This window comes from Nycticebus coucang, chromosome 10 (assembly GCF_027406575.1).
Source record: "Nycticebus coucang isolate mNycCou1 chromosome 10, mNycCou1.pri, whole genome shotgun sequence".
Lineage (NCBI taxonomy): Eukaryota > Metazoa > Chordata > Mammalia > Primates > Lorisidae > Nycticebus > Nycticebus coucang.
In genome coordinates this window covers 1,436,373-1,462,258 of record NC_069789.1, presented here as the reverse complement: position 1 = coordinate 1,462,258, position 25,886 = coordinate 1,436,373, and the positions used below count along the sequence as shown (strand labels likewise).

The following is a 25,886-nucleotide window of genomic DNA, read 5'->3' as shown; positions in this document are numbered from 1 at the left end:
GTTTGGAGAGCGCGGAGCAGATAGGAAAGTAAATAGAAAAAGCTTTTCAAAAATAATAAAAAGAGAACCCACGATGCTGGAACACTCCACATATTTGTATTGGAGTCCCAGCGATACGCGTCAGAACACAGGTAGGTCAGGGAAGGAACACAGGTCGTTACGTTAGGTGATTGTAACTATTCTGTGAAGGCAGAATAAAAAATGTAGCAGATATGACTCTATATGAATAGGTGGCATTTTAATCAAAAAGAGACACCATATAATGCAAATAATTTTATTATAGATGTACAAGTAATCTGACATCGGGTAGAAGAAATACCTACAATATCATTTTAATATAAAATGACAAATGACTTTCATAAATTAAAATGACCATTTTTACTGAAAAATTAAATAGAAGTCATGTAAAAATAGTTTAAAATTATCACTAAATTTTTCAGTATACTATTTTGAATACAGCAAAAATGAGTTTCTTGAGTGTCCAAAGAAATAGTGGGCAAAGCGTGTGTGTCATTAAGTCACTATGATTTGGCGGTGACCATGGAATGGAACTTGGTCAAGTAAGAAAGTGAAATGAGTGATTGTGATTTCAGCATGAAGAGAATGCCCATACGTGACTTTACTTGGTGACAGATAGTGGTACCCTGTAACCTTCTGTGGGGATGAGCGATGAATTAGACAGTGATGTTGAGAGAGAGCTGCTCAGAGCCCAGGTCTCATGGTGTAATGGAATAAGGACTGTGGTTGAGGGCTTTAGAGTAGCCTATCATTTTATGATCCTTACTACAGCAGTATTGTAACCTTTGAATGTGTAGGCAAGTTGAAGGGAGTTATCGTTATATTCACAGGTCAAAACATTATAAATGTCAACGTAATCTAGATGGAATCACCACTAACGACGATTAATCTCCACAGATAACAATTAGGCTGAAAGGACCACACGTACAGAATATATAATAAAGTACAAACATCTTACAACCTTAAAGAACTTGGTATTTATCTCTAGTGATTTTTATTTATTAAGACTTTGATAACGTTTATCTTAAACGTGCAAACAGAAATGGCCACAATTGGTTCCGCTGAGATTGTTCCCAATATATTGGAGGAGACAGGATCTACCACATCCTTACACCACAGGAGTATAAGGTGCACCTCTGGGAATTAAATTCCTGCCAGGGAAGCTTGGTTGAAGCTGTTGTAACCTTGGTATTCAGCACAGAGAGCTGAAATTTGTGAATGTGTTTTGTCCTCATTAGAAGGAGACACACCAATTGTGCTCACAGTTTGTTTTGTATTTACATTCATAGAACCTAGGTACCAGTATAAAAAACTTGTCGAGAAAACATCTTTTCCACAACACAAAATACCAGTATTTTGCCAAGGAGCTGTTATTCCAATTACTCAAACCCTCAAACGCTGTTTGTTGGAGGCAAAGAAGTGAAGATACCAGCTACATGAACCATGCAGTTGTTAACAATATAGCCTAAAAAGAAGAGGGTGCTTGGGGCGGCACCTGTGGCTCAAAAGAGTAGGGCGCCGGCCCCATATGCCTGGAGGTGGTGGGTTCAAACCCAGCCCCAGCCAAAACTGCAAAAAAAAAAAAAAAAAAAAAAAAAAGGAGAGGGTTCTTTGAGAGCTGCCACACACGGGCAAAGGTTAACTGAATTCCTTTGACCTCATCAAGGTTGATTTCTGAATAATTTTTCTCGCCCCAGCAATTATGTAAAAATTATCAGAAAAATTACTCACTCCAAGGTCACCTGAGCCACAGCGTCCATTGAACTGTATCCATTTTCCATGAAAATCTCTGTATACCGGCCCATCTTGATTGCTTCTAGCCATTCACCTACTGATCTGTAGGCCCCAGATCCTAGCGAGCCGTGTTCTGACAATAAATTTGAAACTCTAAAACACATAAAATGGAGATGTTAGAAGTAATACTTAAACATTTTTATAACAAAGCTTGTTGCGTGCTAACTCATATTCAATTCAGTGGATCTTGGTATTTGTAGAAAAATGCAAAAATACTAATAGGAAAGAAAGTAGTTCAAAATACAAAATATAAAATCAGTCCATTGACTTTTTATGTGTAATTAATCAGGACTGATGATATGTTAATAAATAAATTATAAGACAAAACAATAGGTAAAAGCTTCATGTAGTATTAGTAAAAAACAGAATTTTTAGGGCAATAAAACTATTCTGTATGCTATTATAGTGGTGGGAACATGTTATTACACATTTGTCCAAGCCCATAAAATGTACAATAGCAAGAGTGCAGCCTAATTTACGTAAGCTTTGAACCTGAGCGATAATGACGTGGTCAAAGTCGGTTCTTTGGCGGGATTAAAATGTCCCCCTGGGGTTTGATTTTGATAATGGAGGGGAGGGCTATCCTCGTTTGGAGGCTGGGGAGATCATCTTTGTACTTTCCCCTCAATTTTGTTGTAAATCTACAAACTGTTCTAAAAACTCAATGCACCGCCCTTTATATCTGCATTTAAAGATCACTATTATCTCTGTTTTGGCTTCCATTGTGTGCGCCTCCAATCTCCTTGGCTCACCACCCTTTCACTTCCCCGTGTTAGGAGGGAGGCAGGCCGTGCTCTTCCATCTTTTCTGCTCAAGTTATAACTGCATTCTAGCAATTTCACTTGCTTTGATGTCTTCCAATAGCATCTGTTTTTCTCCAATTTTTATCTGCGGCCTGTCCCTTGTGTCTCTATGGGCCAACTTCATGCGCCTGTATTTCTCATGATGATGTCACCCAACGTGCCCCAAAGGATGCTCATCTTCTCTACCTCCCAGTCCTGCTAAAGACGCCCCCCCAACCACAGCTGATGAGCCCCCAGCCCCTCCTGTTCACCCACCTTCTCTCACTATCTGCCGCTGTGCACGCTGCCCAGGCTGCTTGGACTGTCGTGTGCATCTGACCACTGCTCCCTCACCCATCCCCATCTTATTTGAAGACACCCTGGTGTCTCACCCACACAACCACTCTAACCTTCGAGTCATCCTCTCAATTTCCACACTCACTCTTCATGCCAGATTCAAACACATTTTGTGCAAGTTTTTATTTTGTTCGACATCTCTTTATCCCTAATACCGTGTGAACGCCACAGAGGCAAATACCACGGTCCATTTGCTTAATGCCCTGTCCTTAGCATCTGGCCTACAGTCTGACACAGTAGAAGGGTTAATATTTGTCAGAGGAATAAATACATGTGCCAGTGTGATACGTGACCATGGAGGAAGAATTGCTCGTAGGGGAAATGAAGAGGGGACAGCTGGAGAATGGGACCTCAACGTTGAAATTACATAAGAGTTGCAATTTTTGGTAACAGCAAGGATCAGAATGTAACCATGGGAAGATGAGTTCCTAGTAGGTTTGAGAAGAAAACCTTTGAAGAAGAACCATCCAAGTTACTGGGAAGCATCTGAGTGTCATCTGCATGGTTCCTCAAGGAGCTAAGGCCTTCTAAGATCAGGCTTTGCAGATGACTAAGTGCAGGAAAGATAGGGAGGGAGTTACAGCTGGTCTTCAAGCTAAATCTGTTTAAACAAAACCAGCAAGCAGAATCTACATACTGCCTGCAAGGAAATGTAAAAATTATCTAGAAAATTTTAATTACCCTCAAGCTACAAAGTAAATTAATGTGATCAAGAACATTAAGAGTTTTTCTTTTTTTTTTTTTTTTTTAACTTTCCTTTCCTTAGGTCCATTTGTGACAACGTAACATCCTTCAAGAAAGCAGAGGAGAGAAAGCCTTGGTGTGTCACAGGACAACAACCGATTTAAAAACAGATATTTAGGGAGCAACAATAATTTCCAAAAAGACACGTTCTTCCGTTGTTAACACAGAAAATTAATGATGCCTGAACAGAGGTTAAAGATTCACTCCTCATTTGTATTAAAATGACTTTTCATCCAGTAAACACATGTTCTGTCGGGATCACAACACTTCTGTAACTTTATCAACAAATTGTTTCTCATTTAGGTACCAACATCATACTTTTTCATAAAAATAGACAATTTCCTCAAATACGGTGAAAATTAAAATATGCACTAAATTTTCTAGCACAAAATCACACTGATTTTTAAGAGGATAATTCTGCTTTTCACGTAAAAAGAAAAGCACACTTTACAAATATGTGACATTATTTAAATGCATTCATGGGCTATTCAGAGAAGTAAAAGATGAGCTCATTAACTACCATAAAATTTCTCCCTGCGATTACTCATTTATCGGTGTTAAGTCTTGTTCAAACTGCACACTAAATGACTAACCAAATACCTATACACATCTGGAGAAGAGCAACAGGTCCCTGAGGTTGTCTTATGCTCATAAGTATGAACATGAAAATATATTCATATTTAAATGACAGACACTACATATATTCTAAAGAAATCAAGGAGTAATTATTGTTAGGTATTTCTGGTTTAAAATACATAAGTGCTTAGTTGGCTTTCCCTGATGATGATAAAATCCTATTTTCCCCACCCAAATATACTCTCCAAAATGTACAAAAATACACAGATCTGAGCATATTTTTTACAACCACCTGACCATGTGAGAGTTTGTGTTCCTCTGAGACTGGCGTGCTGTGTTATTCGAGCAGGCACAGGTTAATTCAGCCACGTGCTCCATTCATTTTAAGAGAGGGACATGCAAATTCTATCCTCCAATGAACACGTCACATAAATTCATGGGTTAACATGCACGGGAGAAAGATTTCATTATGAAATTATGTGTTTGTGACATGGATCTGAATTAGCCGTATTCTGAAAATTTGCTCAGATCCGGCCTCATACCTGCAGGAAGCGTTAACCAGAGTCTTCAGGCTGCTTGGGTTACGAATCAGCTTGTCCAACATGTTGACGATGTCGTCGAATTTGGGCCTGCTATTCCGGTCTTTCTGCCAACAATCCAGCATTAACTGGTAAAGAGCGGCAGGGCAGTCCATGGGGCTTGGCAGACGGTAGCCTTCCTCAACTGCTTTAATCACCTGTGTAAAACAAAACAGAGCCCGTCCCCACACCATGAACTTAGTACAGCTCCAGAAATGTCCCCCGTCCAACGTTCATCTTCTCTTATTTTTACTCTTGCAATAACACCCAGCATCACTATCCTTAAAGTCCATGATTACTTCTATTCCCTGAGAAATAAAACAATATTAAAGAAAAATCCTATCACAGTGGACAAAGATAGGCTTTCTTCGCATGCTACAAATAAAATAAATGATGATTATTGTTACCTAAAATCTTGATGAAGGGTGATTGTAAAATGAATTGATACAAAAATATATAGTTCATGTTTTATTTATCCTCGCATTCTGGAATCAAATAGAGATGCAATTTTCTACCTATTTCTCTGAAAAGTTAATGTCTTTTTAATGAAAAAAAAAAGGGCACAGCCACATTTTTAAAAGTAAAAGAACTGCAATTTTACTTCAAAAGAGACTTTTGGATGGTAAATGATGGATAAGTCAAAGGCTAAATTAGCATAGCTCTCTATGTACCATGAATAATGTGAAGGTCTGGCTGTTTATTATCTGCTGATTTCTGTCAGGAATCTTGAATCACTGTCTAGTAGCACAGGAATTAGAAACACCATTGATTTTTAAATGTTACCACAGATACAGAGGATCAGTCTAATTGTGAAGTCTTTCTCATCGAGAACAATTTTAATGTTGCTACTGCCATCAAACTATCTAATTCCTGATGATATTTGTTTGTGCTACTGAATATAACAATACAGGTTTTAATAAATTATTAAAATTTGAATATTGATTGGTTCCCAACCCAGTATTATTGAACACAGTTCCAAAAATCCTACTATGAATAGTGAACAATTAGACTTAATTATATCTCCCACGAAAAAAATCAGATGACTTGAAACATGGTGGAAATAATTAGAATAGGACATTTATGAAGAAGAGATTTTATTGTTATGATTTCTTTTTATTTTTGCTTGATGTCATAACTGTATATATTTATGGGCTACAGAATGAAATTTCAACACACGTACAGAATGCAATGACCACATGAGGGGAACTGACATATCCATCACTTCAATCTTTTATCATTTATTTGCTCTAAATCCTCCTTTCTAGCTTTGTGAAAATAGGCAATAAATAATAGTTCACAACATTTGCTCCCCAGTGCTGTAGAACAACAGCATCCATTCCACCCATCTAGAAGGAATTTTGCATCCCTTAACCAACATTTCCCATCCTCTCACCCTTCTTCCTAACCCCTAATTCCCACAATTCCACCTTCTGCTTCCAAAAGCTCAAAAGATTTATTTTAAGAAAAAGAAAAAAAAAAAAAAAAGAAAGAAGTGACTAATTCTCACATAAATTGGATTTAAGTTTGACCAAAGTACATTACTTAAACATTAATTTTTAATTCAACTTGTTAATACATTGTTTAGGATATTGCATCCTCATTAATAAGTGAAATATGTTTGTAGTTTCCCCCTTATAATAATATATTTTCTCCAATTTGAATATCAGGTGTACCCAGATCAAGTAGAATGATTTTGAAGTATTTCTTTCTCTATTGACTATAAGATTTGGCATGATCTGTTTTTTGAAATTATCTTTTAATTTTATTTTTATTTTTTTTTTTTAATTTTTTTATTAAATCATAAGTGTATACAATGATATGATTATGGGGCATCATACACTCACTTCATAAACCATTTGACACATTTTTATCCCAGTGGTTAACATAGCCTTTCCGGCGTTATCTCAGTTACTGTGCCAAAACATTTATATTCTACATTTACCAAGTTTCGCAAATACCCCTGTAATATGCACCACAGGTGTGATCCCACCGATTCCCCTCCCTCTACCCACCCCCCCTTTCCCACTTCCCCCTATTGTTAAGTTGTAGCTGGGTTATAGCTTTCATGTGAGAGTCCCAAATTAGTTTCATAGTAGGGCTGTGTACATTGGGTATTTTTTCTTCCATTCTTGGGATACTTTACTAAGAAGAATATGTTCCAGCTCCATCCATGTAAACATGAAAGAGGTAAAGTCTCCATCTTTCTTTAAGGCTGCATAGTATTCCATGGTATACATATACCACAATTTATTAATCCATTCGTGGATCGATGGGCACTTCGGCTTTTTCCATGACTTAGCAATTATGAATTGGGCTGCAATAAACATTCTGGTACAAATATCTTTGTTATGTTTTTAATTTTATTCATAAATATTAGTTGTCTATTTTCTGAGACTTAAAAACAATAATAAGAAGTTAACTGATGAGTCCATACTGAATCTCAGAGTCAAGGCCTTCTCTAATAGACATACTCTTATTTGACAAGGTGAATGTTACTTCCTCTGCATTATTATTATTGCTTTATATTTCCATGTAGCAACTGTCTGATTCCTTTTCTGAATGTATTTATGTTTGTTCGTTCTTTACAAGGTTTTTGTTTCTAGTCCTTATCTTAAACATTGTTCTTGTTATTAAATTTAAAGCCTTTTTAATTTTGTGAAGCCAAAAAAAAAAAATGGAAACCTTAATAAACACGTGTATATGTAAAAAAAAAAAAAAAAAAGATTTCTTTTTTCCCCTGTGAATAACTTTAAAAGTAGGGCAAGAAACCAGTCTCACTAGGATAAAGGGATGTCATCTGAACAAATGCGGACGCAGATGCGCAGAGGATGAAATGGCAGATTTTTGAGACATTTATGACACAGGAATGAGCAGAGAGGAGACAGGAGTGGCTGAGGTCAGACAGGTTCAAGCCCTTCACACTGAGGGTCTGTTTCTGTGAACATGAGATAGCACATTCGTTAGAGTAGAAAATACTGTTAGGTATAATTTGGGACTTCTATTATTTAAGGTGCATGGGGACACCCAGAGGGCATTCTGGCTAGACCGCGGGAGACGTTTGCACTGATCACATAAACGTGAGGGTCAGCGGACTTGGTCACAGCTTGAAGTCGGTGTGATTCACGTCCCCCTGGGAAAGCATATAATAAAGGTCCTGAGAAGCGCCAATAGTGAAGTGCAGACCGAGAAATAAAAATTACTCAAGGACTCTGAGAAGAAATGGTCAAATCATAGGATAACTATTGGCAAAAGATCTCACACACCCTTAACTTGCGTCAAAAACAACATAAGCAATAAAAAAGGTGACCCACAGAGGAAGATACTTCCAGCAACTATAACATGGGACTCACACATCTAACGGGTTGCTTCAGACACGATATATAATGTAATTTGATAATTTCAATATATAATGTATTGAAAACTTATGCACGGTGTGACGTAAAACAATAAAACAGATACCAACCAAAGGTTTACAAAAGAAAAAAAATGCTAAAAAAAGTTTGTTGAATCATTTTCTCACTGGTGATCAAATAAATGAATAGTTAGGAAATAAAAATTAACATAATTAACATTTGCACTCACAGGATAAGGGAAATGTATTTATTTACTAGTTTGCTTATAAAACTTTCTGTTGCTGGCAAGAACAGTTGTTATTTTCTTTAATAGTGGGTATGTTCCAAAATGTTAAAAAGTCCTACTGAAAATAGTTTACCAAATATTTCCACTGTACCGTGTGAATGGTTAATTCTTACTTACCTAAAACACGATTTATTTCATAATGTACTTTTTTCCACAAAGCTGCTACCAATTAAGTCATTTTTTTCTTTAGCACCTATTGAAAAAATTGCTCCACTAAATAGCTAGTCTTTACAGGCGACTACAAAATGAAAAAATTGAATGAATTCATCAGTTTTGAAGCAACTTAAATTGTTATTTCATCTATGATGTTATTTCCAGAATCTATTATTTAATTAGTTTTGTGTTCCAGTACATTTATATTTGGAAATATAACACTCTGTCTCTGTGTTAACTTAGAACTTGGTCCAGATATAACTTCTAATTCATCTTTAGAATTTATTTTTAGAACAGACTTTGAGCTATAACTTTAGATATCATAGGTAGAAATTTTGAATTTTTTGTCATTTTTAACTTGTTTCCAGTTTTATGAATAAATGAATGATGTGAGTACTCTTAACGGTTTGTAAAAATGATGAAAATCTACCAAAATCTACCAAAGTGAAATTTAGGCTGTTCAATTTCCCCTGCTGGTTATAACATGCAACCATGTGAGTCATGACCCAACTGACCTGCTCGTCCCTCTCACACTGAACGGACGAAGGAAAGAAAAAGGTGATGGGAAGTTTTGCAGACGATCTGGCACCAGTTCAGAAGTGCTATACCCACAATCTTATTATGGGCCGTGCATTTTCCTAGCATTGGCCTATAAATCAATAGTCTGAGCAGCATCTAAAGTCTACCACCTCTCCTTCCAGTTCCTAACACCCCACACCGAGCTGCCCACATAGCGTTATTCATTTGGTAGAGTGTGAGCTCTGCCAGGCTCCTCCCATCATGTAACAGCCGCTGGGTTCATGTGTAGATACCTACTTTGGGGTATGCTTTGCTTCTACTGTTCACAGAAACTCAGCTAACAGCAGGATTCTTGGAAAGTTGATCCACTGCTTTGGGGGGTCCTACATAGCATGTCCCCCAACAAGGGTGTGGCCCTCAAAGTGAAGGATATTTGGGAGAACCACTTCACACCCTCAATAGGTTCCTATGAATTACCCAATGGTAAAATTGTTTTTGTTACACATTGTTGTGCTTTAAGTATAACAAAACCAATTTTACCATTGTCTAATTGATATAAACAAGAGTCACGTTCCTATTGCTCACTTCTGGATACAAAGAGATTACCAAACTTCTAAATACAGACCAAAACACATCTACCATTAAACACTGAAACAATATGAGCTCTATCCACATTTAAGATGGATTAGTAAAAATAAATCAGATAATAATTTACCTGCTTCTTCCAATTCGAGGTCCCAGGGGACCAGAGCCTCTCCCAGCAGCTCAGGGCACAAGGCAGGAGCCATCCCTGGGCAGGACACCGTCTGAAACTTCAGTCTTAGGGTCTCAGGATCCCAGGGCAGACCACAGCCTCTCAGCCTGACACATTTGGATAGTAACCTCCCTCTCTCGTCTTTGAGATGTGTGAGGAAATAAAAGTTCCCAAAGAAAACCCAGGCAGACATGAGGAGAATGCGCAAAGTCTACAAACTTGTATTTTCTCAACATCAGAACAAAGTGGTGTTGAGCACAATTCTGTTACTCGGGACCTGCTGGGCTTCACGGAGTCTGATAAATATATGTCATAACTGGCTTTGCTTAGAGGAGAGACAGATTGGTAACATTTGCAAATTTCTGTGGCACAAATACTCTCTCCATGCCAGTCTTCAGCTACAACATGGTCTCATCCAGGCAGAAATGTTCTGAAACACGCTAGGTGCCTTGAGCTGGAGTCAGCACACCAGGGCACTGGGCTCAGCACCAGGAAGCAGCAGCATCACGGATGCTGGAATGGTGCCTCACAGGTGCGGCTCTGACACCAGCAGGAAGCAGCGCTCTGAAAGTCCTGGGTGCCTATTCACGTTGTAGTACATGTGTCAAATCAGACTTCTAAGCTGTGCGCCATTGCCGGTGACTCTCGCCAGAAAACTCGGCAAGGGTTCCACTGAACTGACAGTTACGAGTTCACTTGTGCAAAAGGATCAGCAGAAGAGGAGTCACCAGGGTGGCGAGGGCGACTGGCACTGAGTGGAAGGGGCAGTTAGGCTGTGTCCTCACAGCTGGGGCGGGAAGAATACCTTGTGAGACCCTAAGAATAAGGAACTGCATCAGACCCCGGGAGAAGCCACCACTGCCTGCCAGGATCACAGGAGAGGGGGCTGCAGAACCGATGGGGAAGGAGACAGAGGGTAGGGACGAGGTGGGATCCGGAGACCCCGAGACTGAAGTTTCAGATGCTGTGGTTCATGCAGTCACCTTCTTCTCTGAGTTCTCCCTCAGGAACAGAAGCCCACAGACCATGGAGCAGATGCTCTGCGAACTACGTGGAGAAGTCATCTGTGGTAAAAGGGGCTAGAGCATGGCACTATGAAACTGGTCTCTCAGACCCCACCTGCCGGTCAGCCAACAGCCCTGACTGCTGTGTTCTCTAACCTGCATTGAATTTTCCCCAAGGCCATGTTCTATGAAGACTCTTCCCAGGCAAGTATTGAGTAAGGCAGGGGATAAGACAGGCCCACTTTCCTGAGATATGGGACACCTCTTGAGAAAGATAATATTAGACGGGGACTTGCTGAAAGTTCTAAACACTCTTACAACTGAATTTCCTCTCAATTCCCTGCACCCAACCAAACTTCCGTTCCTTCACCTCACCTGAACCCAGGAACACACCTGTGTCACAGTAGACTATCTCTCCTGGCTTCCCTTCATCCCTCTGTGATTTTTCACACAACATTTTCCCCTAATAACACTCTCATATGTCTTATAACCTTCTCCTGAGGACCTACGTAGCCCACAGATTGTGCCATGATTCTGAGGACCATATGTACATTATCTAAATTCCTCCCTACAATATGTCTGCAAGATAAGAACTGCTATACACAGTTTTATAGAAGAAATACTTGAGGTTTCAAAAAGTTGGAAGGTTAAGTAATTGCCCATCTTTGACACCTAAGAAGTGGGAGTGTAATACCAAAGCAATTTTAACCAAAAAAGAACAAATCTGGAGGCATCACGCTATCAGATGTCAACTGTACTACAAGGCTCTAGCAACAGTGCAAAAATAGACACAGGCCAATAGAACAGAACACAGAACCCAGATGTAAACCATCTACCTAAAACGAACTGATCTTTGACAAAGCAGACAACTTCATACACGGGGAAAGAAGCCCTGTAAACAGGGCGGCACCTGTGACTCAAAGGAGTAGGGCGCTGGCCCCATATGCTGGAGGTGGGGAGGTGGTGGGTTCAAACCCAGCCCCTGGCCAAAAACTACAAAAAAAAAGAAAGAAAGAAAGAAAGAAAGAAAGAAAAAGAAGCCATCTCAATAAATGATGCTGGGAAAACTGGACAGCCACACACAGAAGGATGAAACAAGAACCCCCTCTCTCACCATTAAAAAAAATAATTCAAGATGAATAAAAGACTTAAAATGCAAGTCATGGAATCATACAAATTATAAAAGAAAATGGAGAAAAACGCCTTCTAGATGTCAGCTTAGGCAAAGAATTTATGACTAAGATCTCAAAGGCAATGATAGCACAGTATAAATGAACAAATGTCACTTAATTAAATTCAAAAGCTTCTGCCCAGCTAAGGAAATAATCAACAGAGCAAACAGACAGCTCACAGAACAGTAGAAAACATTAGCGAACTTTATATCTAATAAAGGGTGAATATCTGGAATCTATAAATAACTCAAACAAAGCTGCAAGAAAAAAATAAACAACCTATTAGAAAGTGAGCAAAAGACATGAACAGAAGCTTTTCAAAGGAAGATAGAAAAATAGAAAACAAACGTATGGAAAAATGCTCAATGTTACTCATCAGCAGGGAAATGAAAATTAAAACGACAATTATTAAAAAGTCCAAAAACAGTAGGTGCTGGTGTGGATGCAGAGAGAAAGGAAAGCTTATACACTGTTGATGAGATTGCTAATTATACAACCTCTCCATAAAACCACATGGAGATTTCTCAAAGAACTAAAACTAGACCAGCCATTTGATCCAGCAATCCTACTACTGTCTACCCAAAGGGAAAGAAGACTTTTTCTTTCTTTTTTTTTTTTTTATCAAAAAGACACTTGCACTCAAATGTTTATTGCAGCACAATTCACAGTTGCAAAGATGTGGAGTCAACCCACATGCCTGTCAATTCGTGAGTGAATTAACAGAATGTGAAATGTATGTTTCAGACACACATACTGTGGAGTACAGCTCAGCCATAACCAGGAATGAATTGCCATCTTTTGCAGCAATCTGGAGGGAACTAGAGAGTATGGTCACAAGTGGAGTATCTCAAGAATGGAGTATGGGCGGCACCTGTGGCTCAAGGAGTAGGGCGCCGGTCCCATATGCCGGAGGTGGCGGGTTCAAACCCATCCCTGGCCCAAAAAAAAAAAAAAAAAGAATGGAGTAAAAATATCCACATATTTCCTAATAATTTGGAACTAACTGACAAGCACACACGGGCACGGAAAGAAGTAAACATCAAAATCATTGGAAGTCAAGAAGCAGGAGGTGGGGGTGGGGTAAAAACCCAGCCAACAGGTGCAATGAACAATATTCAGGTTACCCTACGCTTACAGCCCTGACCAAAGCATTACGAAACTCCATGTGATGAAACAATTTGTATCCCCTTAATATTTAGAAATAAAACATAATTTATAAAAAGAAAGGGGGCTGGTTGGTTCACATTTACATGTTTTGGACACACGAGCCTAGGTCTTCCGTCTACGTACTGAGTCACACTATCACAACCAGGAACAACCTCCTGACCCTCAAGTAAATAACGAGAGAGCAGCGTGAATGTTACCATGGTATGTGTCTCTTTTTCCTAGTACATTGGTCTTAGAGCAACAGAGTTCCAGAGAAGTAAACATCAAAATCATTGGAAGTCAAGAAGCAGGGGGTGGGGGTGGGGTAAAAACCCAGCCAACAGGTGCAATGAACAATATTCAGGTTACCCTACACTTACAGCCCTGACCAAAGCATTACGAAACTCCATGTGATGAAACAATTTGTATCCCCTTAATATTTAGAAATAAAACATAATTTATAAAAAGAAAGGGGACTGGTTGGTTCACATTTACATGTTTTGGACACATGAGCCTAGGTCTTCCGTCTACGTACTGAGTCACACTATCACAACCAGGAACAACCTCCTGACCCTCAAGTAAATAACGAGAGAGCAGCGTGAATGTTACCATGGTATGTGTCTCTTTTTCCTAGTACATTGGTCTTAGAGCAACAGAGTTCCAGAGATTAAAATGATCTTAGAAATGGGCTCTTCCAATCCTTACCCTTCATGATCCCTGAAGCTGATGGCATGTGGGGGTGGGAGTGGGGGGTCCCTGAATGACCGCCTCCGCCCCGGTTCAGGTGTCACTGTTGTCATTCTTGTTGTTAAACTGCAGGATACAGGAATATTGAGTTGAAGTACTGATAATTCTTTATGTATCACTTTTTCAAAAGGGTAATTTTCATGTGGATACCAATTCTTAAAATAATTACTGATATCCAGGGTCAGCATTATCATTAGAAGCCCAGTGTTATCTCAGAGGACCAATATTCTTTGGTTCAACTCACTGTCAAATCTTAGCAATTTTCAGTATCTAGGAGCAAACTCAATTCTTCATATTCTTCCACTGATTCATGACAACACACTACTCATTTTGCCGCAAAATGCTCCACTAATATACACAGTATGTGAATGCTTATGTTTGAATATTTAGGGATATATGTGTGTGTGTGCGCGCCCGTAAATATAGTACGGCAGAAATTGAAATAAAGGGTAGAAATAGGAAGGGAGGAACTCCTAGGACACAGCTATGTGTTTTTGGAATCACATATTCTTGCTGCTTTATATAAAGTTCTTGGACAACTGAAGTAGCAATAAAACTACTGGATTAAACATGCAGGAAAAGAAAATGCAGAGAACAGAAAATGTGTTAAAAAAAAATCATTGTAACAGAAGACAAGTGAAAAAACAAATTTCTTTAAAACATTTAGAAAACTAGGCTTGGTAGAATCTCTATATTCACACGTTCCACCATAAATGCAAGAAAAAGACACAGTCATCATCTAAATGCAAAAAAGGAAATCTTTAGTTCGGGTTTATTTTAAGTTCTTAAAATTGTTGACATTTAGAATACTTCCTGTAGATAAATAGGTTTCTACTGACGAAAGGATCTTATCTGAACTTTCTGAGTTTGAATCAGTTCATGGTCTGGTATTTACCTGAAATCATCTTAGTGTTCTAGTTTATTTTTATTTTGTGTTGTTGCAGCGTTTCTCTGTGCTGGCAGCTTAATCTTAAATCACAAGAAACCTCCTGCTACCTTCTGTCCTCCTGACACAGAGAAAAGTCCTCCCTGTGGGATTAGATCACTCTGCATGTCTTGGTAATCCAACATTTTCATGGTGGCAAAAACCTTTTAGAATCAGATAGCATCTGGAACGTAGAGATTATGGGATATATCACTTGAAATTGCCAAATTAGTATTTCTACTTTGTTCTCTGAGATTTTGTTCCCCAAAGAAATATTCGGGCATCATGATCTTCAAATACAGCCTATTTGTTATGTTTCTTGCAGATAAAATTCGGACAGAAATTGGTTTACATCAAACGTGATGTTGTCTAGGAACTGAAGCCGTTGATGATCGTGAACTCATTGAGGAAATAATAAGCCTGTACTGGACCCCCCATTAAAGATGCTACAACCTGCAATTATATGGTCATTTTCTGTAAACCTCATTTAGATTCTTGAAATACCTAGTAAAACCCCAAATACATAAGACTTAAGATGAAAAATGATAAAAAATAACAAACCAGCAGCTATGAATTCAAAAATAGATGGTGTCAAGGAATCTATAAAGCATCAAAGAAATGATCTTTGATTCATTTATCTCTGGAGCTTTGCAGGGTCCACCCACAAAGGGCAGGGCGTTGGCCCAGCTGTCTCCTTAATGGGGCTGACCAATGGGATTTGAGCAGACATGCTTTAGGCTGAGATGCAAATGGGCTCTTTTTGGCCCTTTAGCCCCTTGATAAATGAAGTCACATGTAGGCCAGCCTGCTGGTGTCAGGGGGAAGGTGAGTGGTTTGTCCAGAAGAGCTAAGGTGTGCCAGGATAGACCAGCTGACTCCCAGAAGCATCGCCAAGCCTCATCAGGACCAGCACACACATGTACAAACATTCACCTGGCACCACAGTCTACTGTGGTTTATAATTTTATCCATAGCCAATACAACTATCTTAGCCTCGACTGCTAATAATGAGGATAATGAGCCACGCAGCTGGGAAAGCCAATAATTCTAAGTAACAGAATTCAGAACACCTCAGGTTGGAGTAGGAGTTACCTAGGCAAAGGACAAAAGTTTCCCTTCAGTGAAGTAGACACTTGGTAGGGACCAGCATATTTGGAAGCTTGCCAGCAGGACAGAATAAAAATCCTCTGCAAAAATTAAAGGGAAGGATGGCCTTGAAATGAGCCCTGAGACTAATAACTTAGCAGCCAAACCACACAGTGCTCATAGGGGAACGTGTTAGAATTTGGCATCGTCTGAAGAATAGAAAATTGTAAACAGGTACTTATTGTATGTCCAAGTAATGATTTATGTTTTATAGTCAATTAGAAGGCTGATTTAGAACCACAGACTAGAAGGGAAAGGGACGTAGAGTTTGGTCAGCCGGAGACTGTGTGATCGTTCCATACAGAAGTTTTAAAGAACAAGGTGGTAATTTCCGGTATAATTTTATTATTTTCGTAACCTTAAGAAAGTCATTCAACTTTTCTTAGTCTCAGTTTCTTAACTGTGAAACAGGAATAGTAATGGCATTTCTCTGATGCTTTGTGGAATATATTAATAACTGTTTATACAACAGGAATTGAATGACAGTTTTGCAGCAGTCCTACTGCCAATATCATAAAGCTGAGGACAATAAATACTGTTTTCCCAGATTTAGAAAAACAAGTCAGCGCTTTACTCCTCAAGGCGAGGGAGTGGAGATCAAGGGAAACCAACTGCAGCAATTTCAGGTGACTGCAGCAAGGGAGACGGGCTCTCTGCCTGGCAGCGTCTTTGCTGAGAGGCAGGAAAGCATGAAGCCAGTTTGCTGCTGCAGTCGGAGAAAAATGCTATGAAATGATTCTTAGGGAAGCTGATGTGTGACCCCAGCTTCTCACTTGGGGAATTAGAAGAAGGCTGGCTAGCAGAGGTGACAACAGTAAGCCCCAAAGAGGGTCACTGCAAGAGCACCCAGCAGGAGCATGTTCCTCTGGGGTGCATTGGGCATGGGTGTGGTGGTGTGGGAGACGGTTGGGGGGACAGTGAGAAGTGACAAGAGCTATGGCAAGTTCAAGTGCATCCTCCTCCCCCGGTGTGCTTGCAGAGAGGAAGCCTCCATCTAGGGCTTCTGTAAAAGCTCAGCTACTAATATCTGTTCACCTGTCCCACAGGACCTATCAGTAGCCCCCCCCATTATGAAAATGATTTTGCTGGGTGGCGCTTGTGGCTCAGTGAGCAGGGCGCCGGCCCCATATACCGAGAGTGGCAGGTTCAAACCCAGCCCCGGCCAAACTGCAACAAAAAAATAGCCGGGCGTTGTGGCGGGCGCCTGTAGTCCCAGCTGCTCGGGAGGCTGAGGCAGGAGAATCGCGTAAGCCCAAGAGTTAGAGGTTGCTGTGAGCCGTGTGACGCCACGGCACTCTACCCGAGGGCGGTACAGTGAGACTCTATCTCTAAAAAAAAAAAAAGAAAATTCTTTTGCCTCTTCTTTTCGACCTCTCTACACAGACCAGTCTTGGAGAATCCAGATATAGATGTTGGCAGAGCAAGGAGAACAAAAATCTGACCATTCTTTCCCTGTGTAGATACCTAGGGCCAGGCTGGCTCTATAGTTGTGGAAAACACTTCTCAATGAATATGCGGTTGACTTTTAGATGGATTTGAATTTTTTATATTGGAAAGAGAACATTACTTCCTGGCATTCTCATTCCAACAAAATTCAGCTGGAGATGTGTAACGATTGCCCACCAACCCTGAAGGCAGAGGAGAGGGAGATTTTACAGGGCATGGATGGAAGATTACTGGGGAAAAAAATAAATGCTTCAAATACGTACCTTATGAAATTAAGAGTGTTCAATATGCTGGTTTTACAAAGAAGGTATGAGATAGTAGTTAAGTGGGGAAGATAGACTTTGGGACATGTTAGCTGCTTTTATAATTAATGTTTCCTGAAAGAAAATATCAAATTTCCATACATTCCAAAATGGAAAGGGCTGTGTTGAATAATGATGATGGAAAATCACACAGGCAGAGATGTAAGCACCACACATCAGGCAGGCATCGAATAGTAAACACTCTGCATTTGAATAGAAGATCCTATGGGCTCCTTTAATTCTAGAATTCTGCTATTTTAAGCCTGAGTAATCCTTCCTGTTTTTCCTACCCCCAAATTAAATAGACACAAGTCTTATATTTTTTAATTTAAAGAAACATAGATTATTCCATTTTATCCTCAGGAGCACCTGCTGTTCAGTCAATACCGTTCATGCTTTTGGTTTGGAGTATTAGCGGCCTCTCTCAGACGCAAATTGCAGAAATGTATCTGCCATTACTCATTCTCTGATGGGTCTTTTTTTATCTTTGAAAATGATACTGACATAAATTGAGTGAAACATCACTACAGTACAGTCATCCCTCTCTGACGAGGAACTGAGATTTTATATAACTGTAACTTCTTTCCTTTGTACTAACTCTTCTCCAGCTTCTGAATAAAGGGTATTTCAACAACAAAGCACAGTTATTTCTTATTTTTTTGTAAGCAACTGTCACTTTCAGAGATGAACAACATCGTGAGTGGCTTGACGCCAAGAACAAAGAGCTTCATTTTCAACGTGAGAAAGAAGAGTTGCCTACTTACGTCTTGGTTGGTCATCTCCCAGTAGGGTCTCTCTCCGTAGGACACTACCTCCCACATCACTATTCCGTAACTCCAGACATCACTGGCAGAGGTAAACTTTCGAAAAGCTATTGCTTCTGGGGCAGTCCATCTGATTGGAATCTTGCCTCCCTGAAACAGAAAAAGAATTTAAAAGATCTGGCGGCACCTGTAGCTCAAAGAGTAGGGCGCCAGCCCCATATACTGGAGGTGGCGGGTTCAAACCCGGCCCTGGCCAAAAACTGCAAACACACACACACACACACACACACGCACACACACACACAGAATTAAAAATATCCCCATGTGTCTCTAATCTATCTGACAACACTCTGGCCATGCTGGAAAGATCTAGAAGGAGAAATCATTTTTAAGTGACTCTGTTTGACAGCACACAACTTCTTTCCTCAATTCTCGGCCCCTAAGCACTTGGAGACTGACTACTAATTGGCTGTCCAGAAAGGTTCTAGTTTAAACTCAGGCTACAGGGACATGTGAACCCACAGGTCAACTGTGAAGCTCAGGATGGCAGCTCTCAGGAAGGGCAGCCACTCAGAGAGGAAGGCCTGGTGCTCTCAGGACCCGCCGACAGAGAGGGAAGACTTGGGTCCCCTGAGGGCTTTTTTCCTTTTAATACACAAAATGTACATGGACGTTCTAGGTTTCTGAATGAAACCCTGAGAAGCTTAGCAGTTAATGAGGCAAGCATGAAAATCGGATATATTGGGCAGCACTTGTGGCTCAAAGGAGTAGGGTGCCGGCCCCACAGACTGGAGGTGGTGGGTTCAAACCCCGTTCCAGACACATTAACAGCTTAAAAGTCATACTTCCCTCAATATTATGTTATTTCTTTTAGACTTGGCTTTTCTCTCTTTTTTTTTTTCTGTTGGCATATATTTATTTGTTTATACTATTTAAGAGGTGAGTATTTGTGTAATTTAGTGAAATTAAAAATTATTAAATACATATGGGAAAAACATTTTCATGTTTAGAGTGTTTTTTTTTTTTTTTTCACATTGTATAAAACTGATGTGGCCTGAGAATGCTTGAGGTTAGGAGTTTGAGACCAAATGGGGCCACACAGTCAGACCCTATTTCTAAAAACAATTAAAAAAAAAAAATAGATGTAGTGGGTCATGTCCGTAGACCAGCTACTTAGGAGCCTGAGATGGGAGGACCACATGAGCCCAAGAACTCAAGGCTGCAGTGAGCTATAATGAAGCCACGGTACACTGGACTGGGTGACAGAGTGAGACCTTATCTCAAAAAAAAAAAAAAAAAAAAAGAAAAAAAGAAAGAAAGAAAAGGAAAAAATTGGCCGGTGTGGTGGCTCACGCCTATGATCCCAATACTTGGGCGGCCATGGCAGTAGACTGCTTCAACTCCGGAGTTCGAGACCGGCTTGAGCAAGAGTGAGACCCTGTCTCTAAAACATAGCCAGGTGTTGTGGCAGGTGCCTGTAGTCCCAACTACTTGGGAGACTGAGCCAAGAGAATCCCTTAAGTCCAAGAGTTTGAGGTTGCTGTGAGACATGACATATGGCTACCAAGGGCGACCAAGTGAGTCTCTGTCTCAAAAAGAAAAAAAGAATTATTTGGTATGTTATTTCTTAGAGTACATGATAAGGACCTTTAAACCCTACCTCCTTCAGGGTGAAATACTTTTTTTAGTATCTCTAGGAAAAATGAATTTAAGACTTAGAGCCAAGTACATTTTTTCTGAGTTTAAAATTTTCTGAGCCATAGATGAATCACTTGGACTTTTAATTCTCTCACTCCCTCTTCCTGCTTTTGCTGTAGCAAAGCCCTTTTGCCATTTCCTTTAAAATCGTTAAACCTTAAAGGCCTCAGCGCAGTGTTTCAGAAATGCATCCCTCTATCTCTTACCCTGGTGGTATAGGCGGCCTCAGGGTCATCTTCCAGCACCCGGGAAAGGCCGAAGTCAGACACTTTGCACACGAGGTTGCTGTTGATTAAGATGTTCCTGGCGGCCAGGTCTCTGTGCACGTAGCCCATGTCCGACAGGTGCTGCATCCCCGCTGCAATGCCCCTCAGCATGCCGACCAGCTGGATCACCGTGAACTGCCCGTCATTCTTCTGCAGAGACAATGTGGAAATATCAGCCCAGCAACCGCAGTCGCTGGGGGAAATACGAAAGGATCTTCCTTCAATTCCCAAATTAATAACATCCCTCATTAAAATTCGTATGTGATGTCTACCTGAGGGAGGACGGAAACTGTTGGAAAGGCACAGCTAACGTGGGAGTGATTCTCTGTCCTCTGGTGAGAGCTCTTGTCAGACCCTCTCTGTTGCTCTTTCCTGTGACTCCTTTATTCTGAGTCACACCGGGAGTCCCTTCATCACTCCAGCCTGTGACCTGCTGTGGGTCAATACTGTACTTGTGGTGAGGTGACTTGAATGATACCGCCTGGCTGGGCGTATTCAGGTAAATGTGCAGTGGCCACAGAGGGCGCAGGGACTTCTGCAGCAGCAGAAGACAGGGGACGACTGACCAGGGGTGAGGACAATGTCAGCAGTGCTTAGACGTTTAGTGTTTGTCAGGGCACTGAGCTCAACGTGGTCACACAGACCCAGAAGGTTCAACTAGTAACTATTCTGAAATCGTGAGTAGGGCGCTGGCCCCATATGCCAAGGGTGGCGGGTTCAAACCCAGCCCCAGCCAAACTGCAACAAAAAAATAGCCGGGCGTTGTGGCGGGCGCCTGTAGTCCCAGCTGCTCCGGAGGCTGAGGCAAGAGAATCGCGTAAGCCCAAGAGTTAGAGGTTGCTGTGAGCCGTGTGACACCACGGCACTCTACCCGAGGGCGGTACAGTGAGACTCTGTCTCTACAAAAATAAAAAAAAAAAGAAATCAATCAATCAATAAAAAAGAGACTAAAGAACTTGAGGGAATGGATGCAATATTGGGCGACAGCATCTGGTCGAGGCTGGAGGTAAGAAAGCAACGTTGGCTCCTGAGTGGACCACGAGCGTGTTCACCGCACACGCCTTTCTTATACGCCCCATCAATGCCACCACTCCACCCCTGGGGGTAATCAATCGATCAATCAGCAGTCGTCCATATAATGAAGTTACGAAAAGCCAGCCTTCATGTTTAGTCAGGCCTGCAGGGGAGTACATGGTCTAACACAAGCTATTTCTTAAGGCAGTGAGTTTCCGACATTTAAAATTTGGAGATTTGCACATTAAAAACATTTTCCTGAAATCCAGGTTATCTGACAATATGGGCTATTGATTATTAAATGACTGGCCCCTGGTCCATGAGCTTTTATAGATGCCCACGGGACACCTGCAGGATGATCTGTACGAATCCTTCAGACACTTTTCTCCCTCTGCCTGATACTGTGTCCTTTGAGAATTTTTTGTCTCCTTTCCTCTTCTTTTTTCTTTTCTTCTCTTTTTCCTTCTTCCCTTCTTTTATGCCTTTTTAACTATTTTTTTTTTTTTTGCAAATGAACATGTAATTACAACTGTAGGGTGTATAATTCGTGTAAGTTTTCTGAAAAGGACAATTTTCACAGCAACATCAGTTTCGGAGTATAATTATTGACTCTATAGATTTCTATTCTGTTTAGAACTAAAGTTTTGAACTTTTCAATTACTCCATCACAGGTAATCTCTGAATGTCATTTTGAGTAATTAAAGTCATCCCAAATCCTACCTTTAAAAATGTGTCTAATGAGCCGTTCTCCATGTACCCCGTCACGATCATCACTGGTTTACCTGGAAAAGAAAACAGAGTCATACTCACTGCTGCCTTTTGAGTTTTCATTCTTCCCTAGGAAATTCACACACAGGTATATATTGTGTCCAAATTATACATAGTCCTTAAAAAAGTATCTTCTTTGAGTAGCAAGAAAATTCCTGACATGATAAGATCCTATTATAATTGGTGGAGGTTGTGAGAAAAATTAATCACGAGGTTAATAATAGATTGACATTAAAGATAAACAGACTCACAGGATTGCTAGTATTGGAACTAATTAATGTAGAAAATGCGTTTAAAGGTGAATTCTATTTTAATCGATTCATGTATTTTTTAAAAGAATAGAGGGACATGTTTTCATATGTATTAGTTAATGTGGAATGATAACTCTAGTAGCTGTGTTTTAGATAGTTTCCTGTGATATGAGATAAAAGTAGAAGATAAAAAAATCTTTTCTATACAGGAAAATATCTAAAACATAGCTACTAGGGTTATCATTCCACATTAACTAATATATATGAAAACATGTCCCTCTATTCTCTTAAAAAATACACTACATAAAATTTAAGTGTCAATTTAAAACATTTTGAGTTAAGAAAAAGGAGACCTAGGACTTCAAAGTTACTATCTCATAAACCCATTAAGTTTTTATAATATTAAGAGAAACAAGGCTCACACAATTGTAAGATGTCTAGGCTTTGTTCAATCACGATTAATTTACGGTTTTCTCCAGAGGGGCATCTGTATTTTACTTGAAAGTTGATTAACTCAGGTCATAGAATTAGAGCTTGATTACTTAGACTTATCATATTGTCCAGAAGTACAAATATACAAATATATAGAAAGTTTATATATAAATAGAAGCTTTATATATATAAACTTTCTATATATATTCACAAACTATATATACATCTATATATTATGAATACATATATATATATAGAGAGAGAGAGAGAGAGAGAATGTTTGACAATTCCACATGAAAAAGAAACAATGGTGATGAAATAAGATTTTCCATTCCAAGCTCTCTTAAATCTCAGCGTTTAGAATACTAAAGTAGGAAGGTCTAATTTCTCACTTGGAGGCCACATTTCTTTCTTTTTTTTTTTTTTTTAATCGTTGGGGATTCATTGAGGGTACAAGAAACCAGGTTACACTGATTGCATTTGTTAGGTAAAGTCCCTTTTACAATTGTGTCTTGCCCCCAAAAGGCGTGTCACACACCAAGATCCCACCACCTCCCTCCTTCCCTCTCTCTGCTCCACATTTCTTTTAAAGTAATATGACAAGTACATTACAATTTCCTCTGTCTTCTTCATAGTTTATAAAAGTCAATTCAAAGTCTGTCTAAAATAGTTCACAGGACACATGTTTGACAACTGCCTTAAGTGAGAATTCACCTGTGCAGAGTCAGGTCATGACCTCCGACTTGAACCCTGGGCGCAGGAGCTGGTGTGATAAAACGAGACTGGGCAGGAGCAGCACCGCCCAGGGGTGTTTTCGAGAGGGAACCCGTTGAGGCCAATCAGGGCCTAAGTCTTGAATTTTTTTATTTATTAAACCAGATAGGAACTGAGGTGAGGAACACTGATTTTAAACTACTTAGAAATGAGATTCTTCAGTAGTAAAAAAAAAAAAAAAAAAGATTTAAACTGTCTTTGTGAATGGCTCCAACAACAAAAGAGAGAAAAAAGATTACAGACTTTTAGGCTCAGCCTCCCTCCTTGGCACCTCCCACCACGAGCAGCTCCCTCAAACCAAGATGCTTGCCCACGCCTCATATTTCCCTGCATGGGGCTCTCTCTGAATTTCCGCTTATAACACCTGCAGTTTCATTCCTCTCTCTTTTCCTAGAATTTCTCCTTTCTCATATTTTAGGTTCGTTTCTTTCTGTTTTGGGTTAGTGATAAACACTCTTTCTGCTCACCTGTGTCTAGTGAATGTAATTTGGATGACATTCCATGTAAAATATCTCTTTCTTGGGAAAATTTGTGTATTAAATTCATCCTCAAGTCACTGAAGTTGCCATTTCCATTCTAAAGAGAACGCACGGCCAGGCAACGTGTTCACATGAACTGATACCCACCGGGAAGGGAAAAGTGATTACTTGTTAGGGAGATGGGCAGCTGGCGTTCATCCTGTAAGATCTGCAGCCAGCGTCACCTCGTTTTGAAAGTCAGATTGATTATTTATGACAGTCGAGGTTGTGATGGTCAAAAATAAAAAAGTTGTTTGAGAAATACAATAAGGACCAAAAACATCTCTCATACTTCACATGATGGGGAAAAACAATCACCACGAATGTCTGCAAACAAGTATGATCTTCTTGTGTTGACAAGAATAGACACGTTGGGAACCATTTGATTATTTTTCATGTTAAAGTCATTTTAATGCTAATGACATTTAGTTTGGCTTATGTTTTGCCTCACTTCCTGGGAGCCTGCAGGAATGACATGGCAATAATTAACGTGGCTTACTTTAGCCCTTGTAAATTCAATAAAACTGTATAAATCATTTTCCATTATCCTGCTTGAAGTACAGACACAGAGTAAATCTGCCAATAATTTCGAAAGCGTATTATGAAAAATCCATGTAAAAAGAGCTCATAAAGCATGTCGAATCTGATTTTAATTACAGAGTAGTTTTTATATTAATTGATATTATTTATTTAGGGCTTAGCCAGGCAGAGTCTAAGTAGGAACAGAAGCACATTGTTTGTGGGATTCACCTGTATCACTGATAATCAATCATAAAAGAGCTCTACATGTACTAATGTATTGAACACCTCCTCTTGACAAGGCACTGTTATAATTAATTTTTATTAAAAATGCACAACCATGATAGCAAAATAAACATTTTTCAGCTACAGAAAATGAGCCTTTGACAGGTTCAATACTTTACTTGGGTTGACGAGAGCAAGTCACATCAGAACCAAAGTTGGGAATCAAATTTATATCAGCCTGGATATAAAGGCTGATCCTTCCATCCTTCCACACTGTATCGGCTATGTATAATCTCAAATACTTACTCTGAGTTTTAATTTCATTTTAAAATCTCATAAATATTCCCTTTTGCGTTAATACAAACTATTTGGCAATCATGATTATGTCTGAACCCATATTCAACCTTGACAGCGAACTGTTAGGAATTAACCTTCTCCACAGACATACTATTTGCAGAAGGTCAATACTGACACAAATGTTCTCAGAAGTCTGTGATGAGGAGAGGGAGGTGAGGACTTGCTGTTTAATGAGTAAAAAATTATAGTCTTGCAAGATGAAGACGTTCTGGACATCCGTGCAACATGGCACTCAGAGTTACAAAACTGCACTGGAGACTTAAAATAATTTCAAGGGGCTAGATCTCATAGTGTGTGTGTGTGTGTGTGTGTGTGTGTGTGTGTGTGTGTATTTATCCCAATTAAAAAGAAAGAGAGAGTTTTTTTCCTTACTACAGGATTTTTTGGTGCTAATATCCATCACAGATCTCTAAGAAAGAAAAGACTATTCCCTCCTGGTAATACACATAATTTCCATAAGGCATACCAAAGTTAGGTGGGACAAATGTCAGCTGTGTC

The 25,886-nt window shown here is 39.7% G+C and overlaps 1 protein-coding gene across 6 annotated transcripts in view; it reads right to left on the bottom strand.

Annotated features, from left to right (window-relative positions):
• The window catches only part of EPHA5 (EPH receptor A5), a 306,886-nt gene that overhangs the window by 6,624 nt on the left and 274,376 nt on the right, over nt 1-25,886 (bottom strand). For 5 of the 6 annotated variants that reach the window (XM_053607676.1, XM_053607674.1, XM_053607675.1 and 2 more), the window contains 5 exons: nt 22,265-22,326; nt 20,471-20,680; nt 18,567-18,716; nt 4,814-5,007; nt 1,750-1,905 (listed from right to left, as the gene is read on the bottom strand). In XM_053607676.1, the coding sequence (XP_053463651.1) occupies nt 1,750-1,905; nt 4,814-5,007; nt 18,567-18,716; nt 20,471-20,680; nt 22,265-22,326 (772 nt within the window). Of the gene's footprint in view, nt 1-260; nt 1,906-4,813; nt 5,008-18,566; nt 18,717-20,470; nt 20,681-22,264; nt 22,327-25,886 lie in introns of those variants that run through there. The other variant, XM_053607677.1, reaches the window with a different exon arrangement.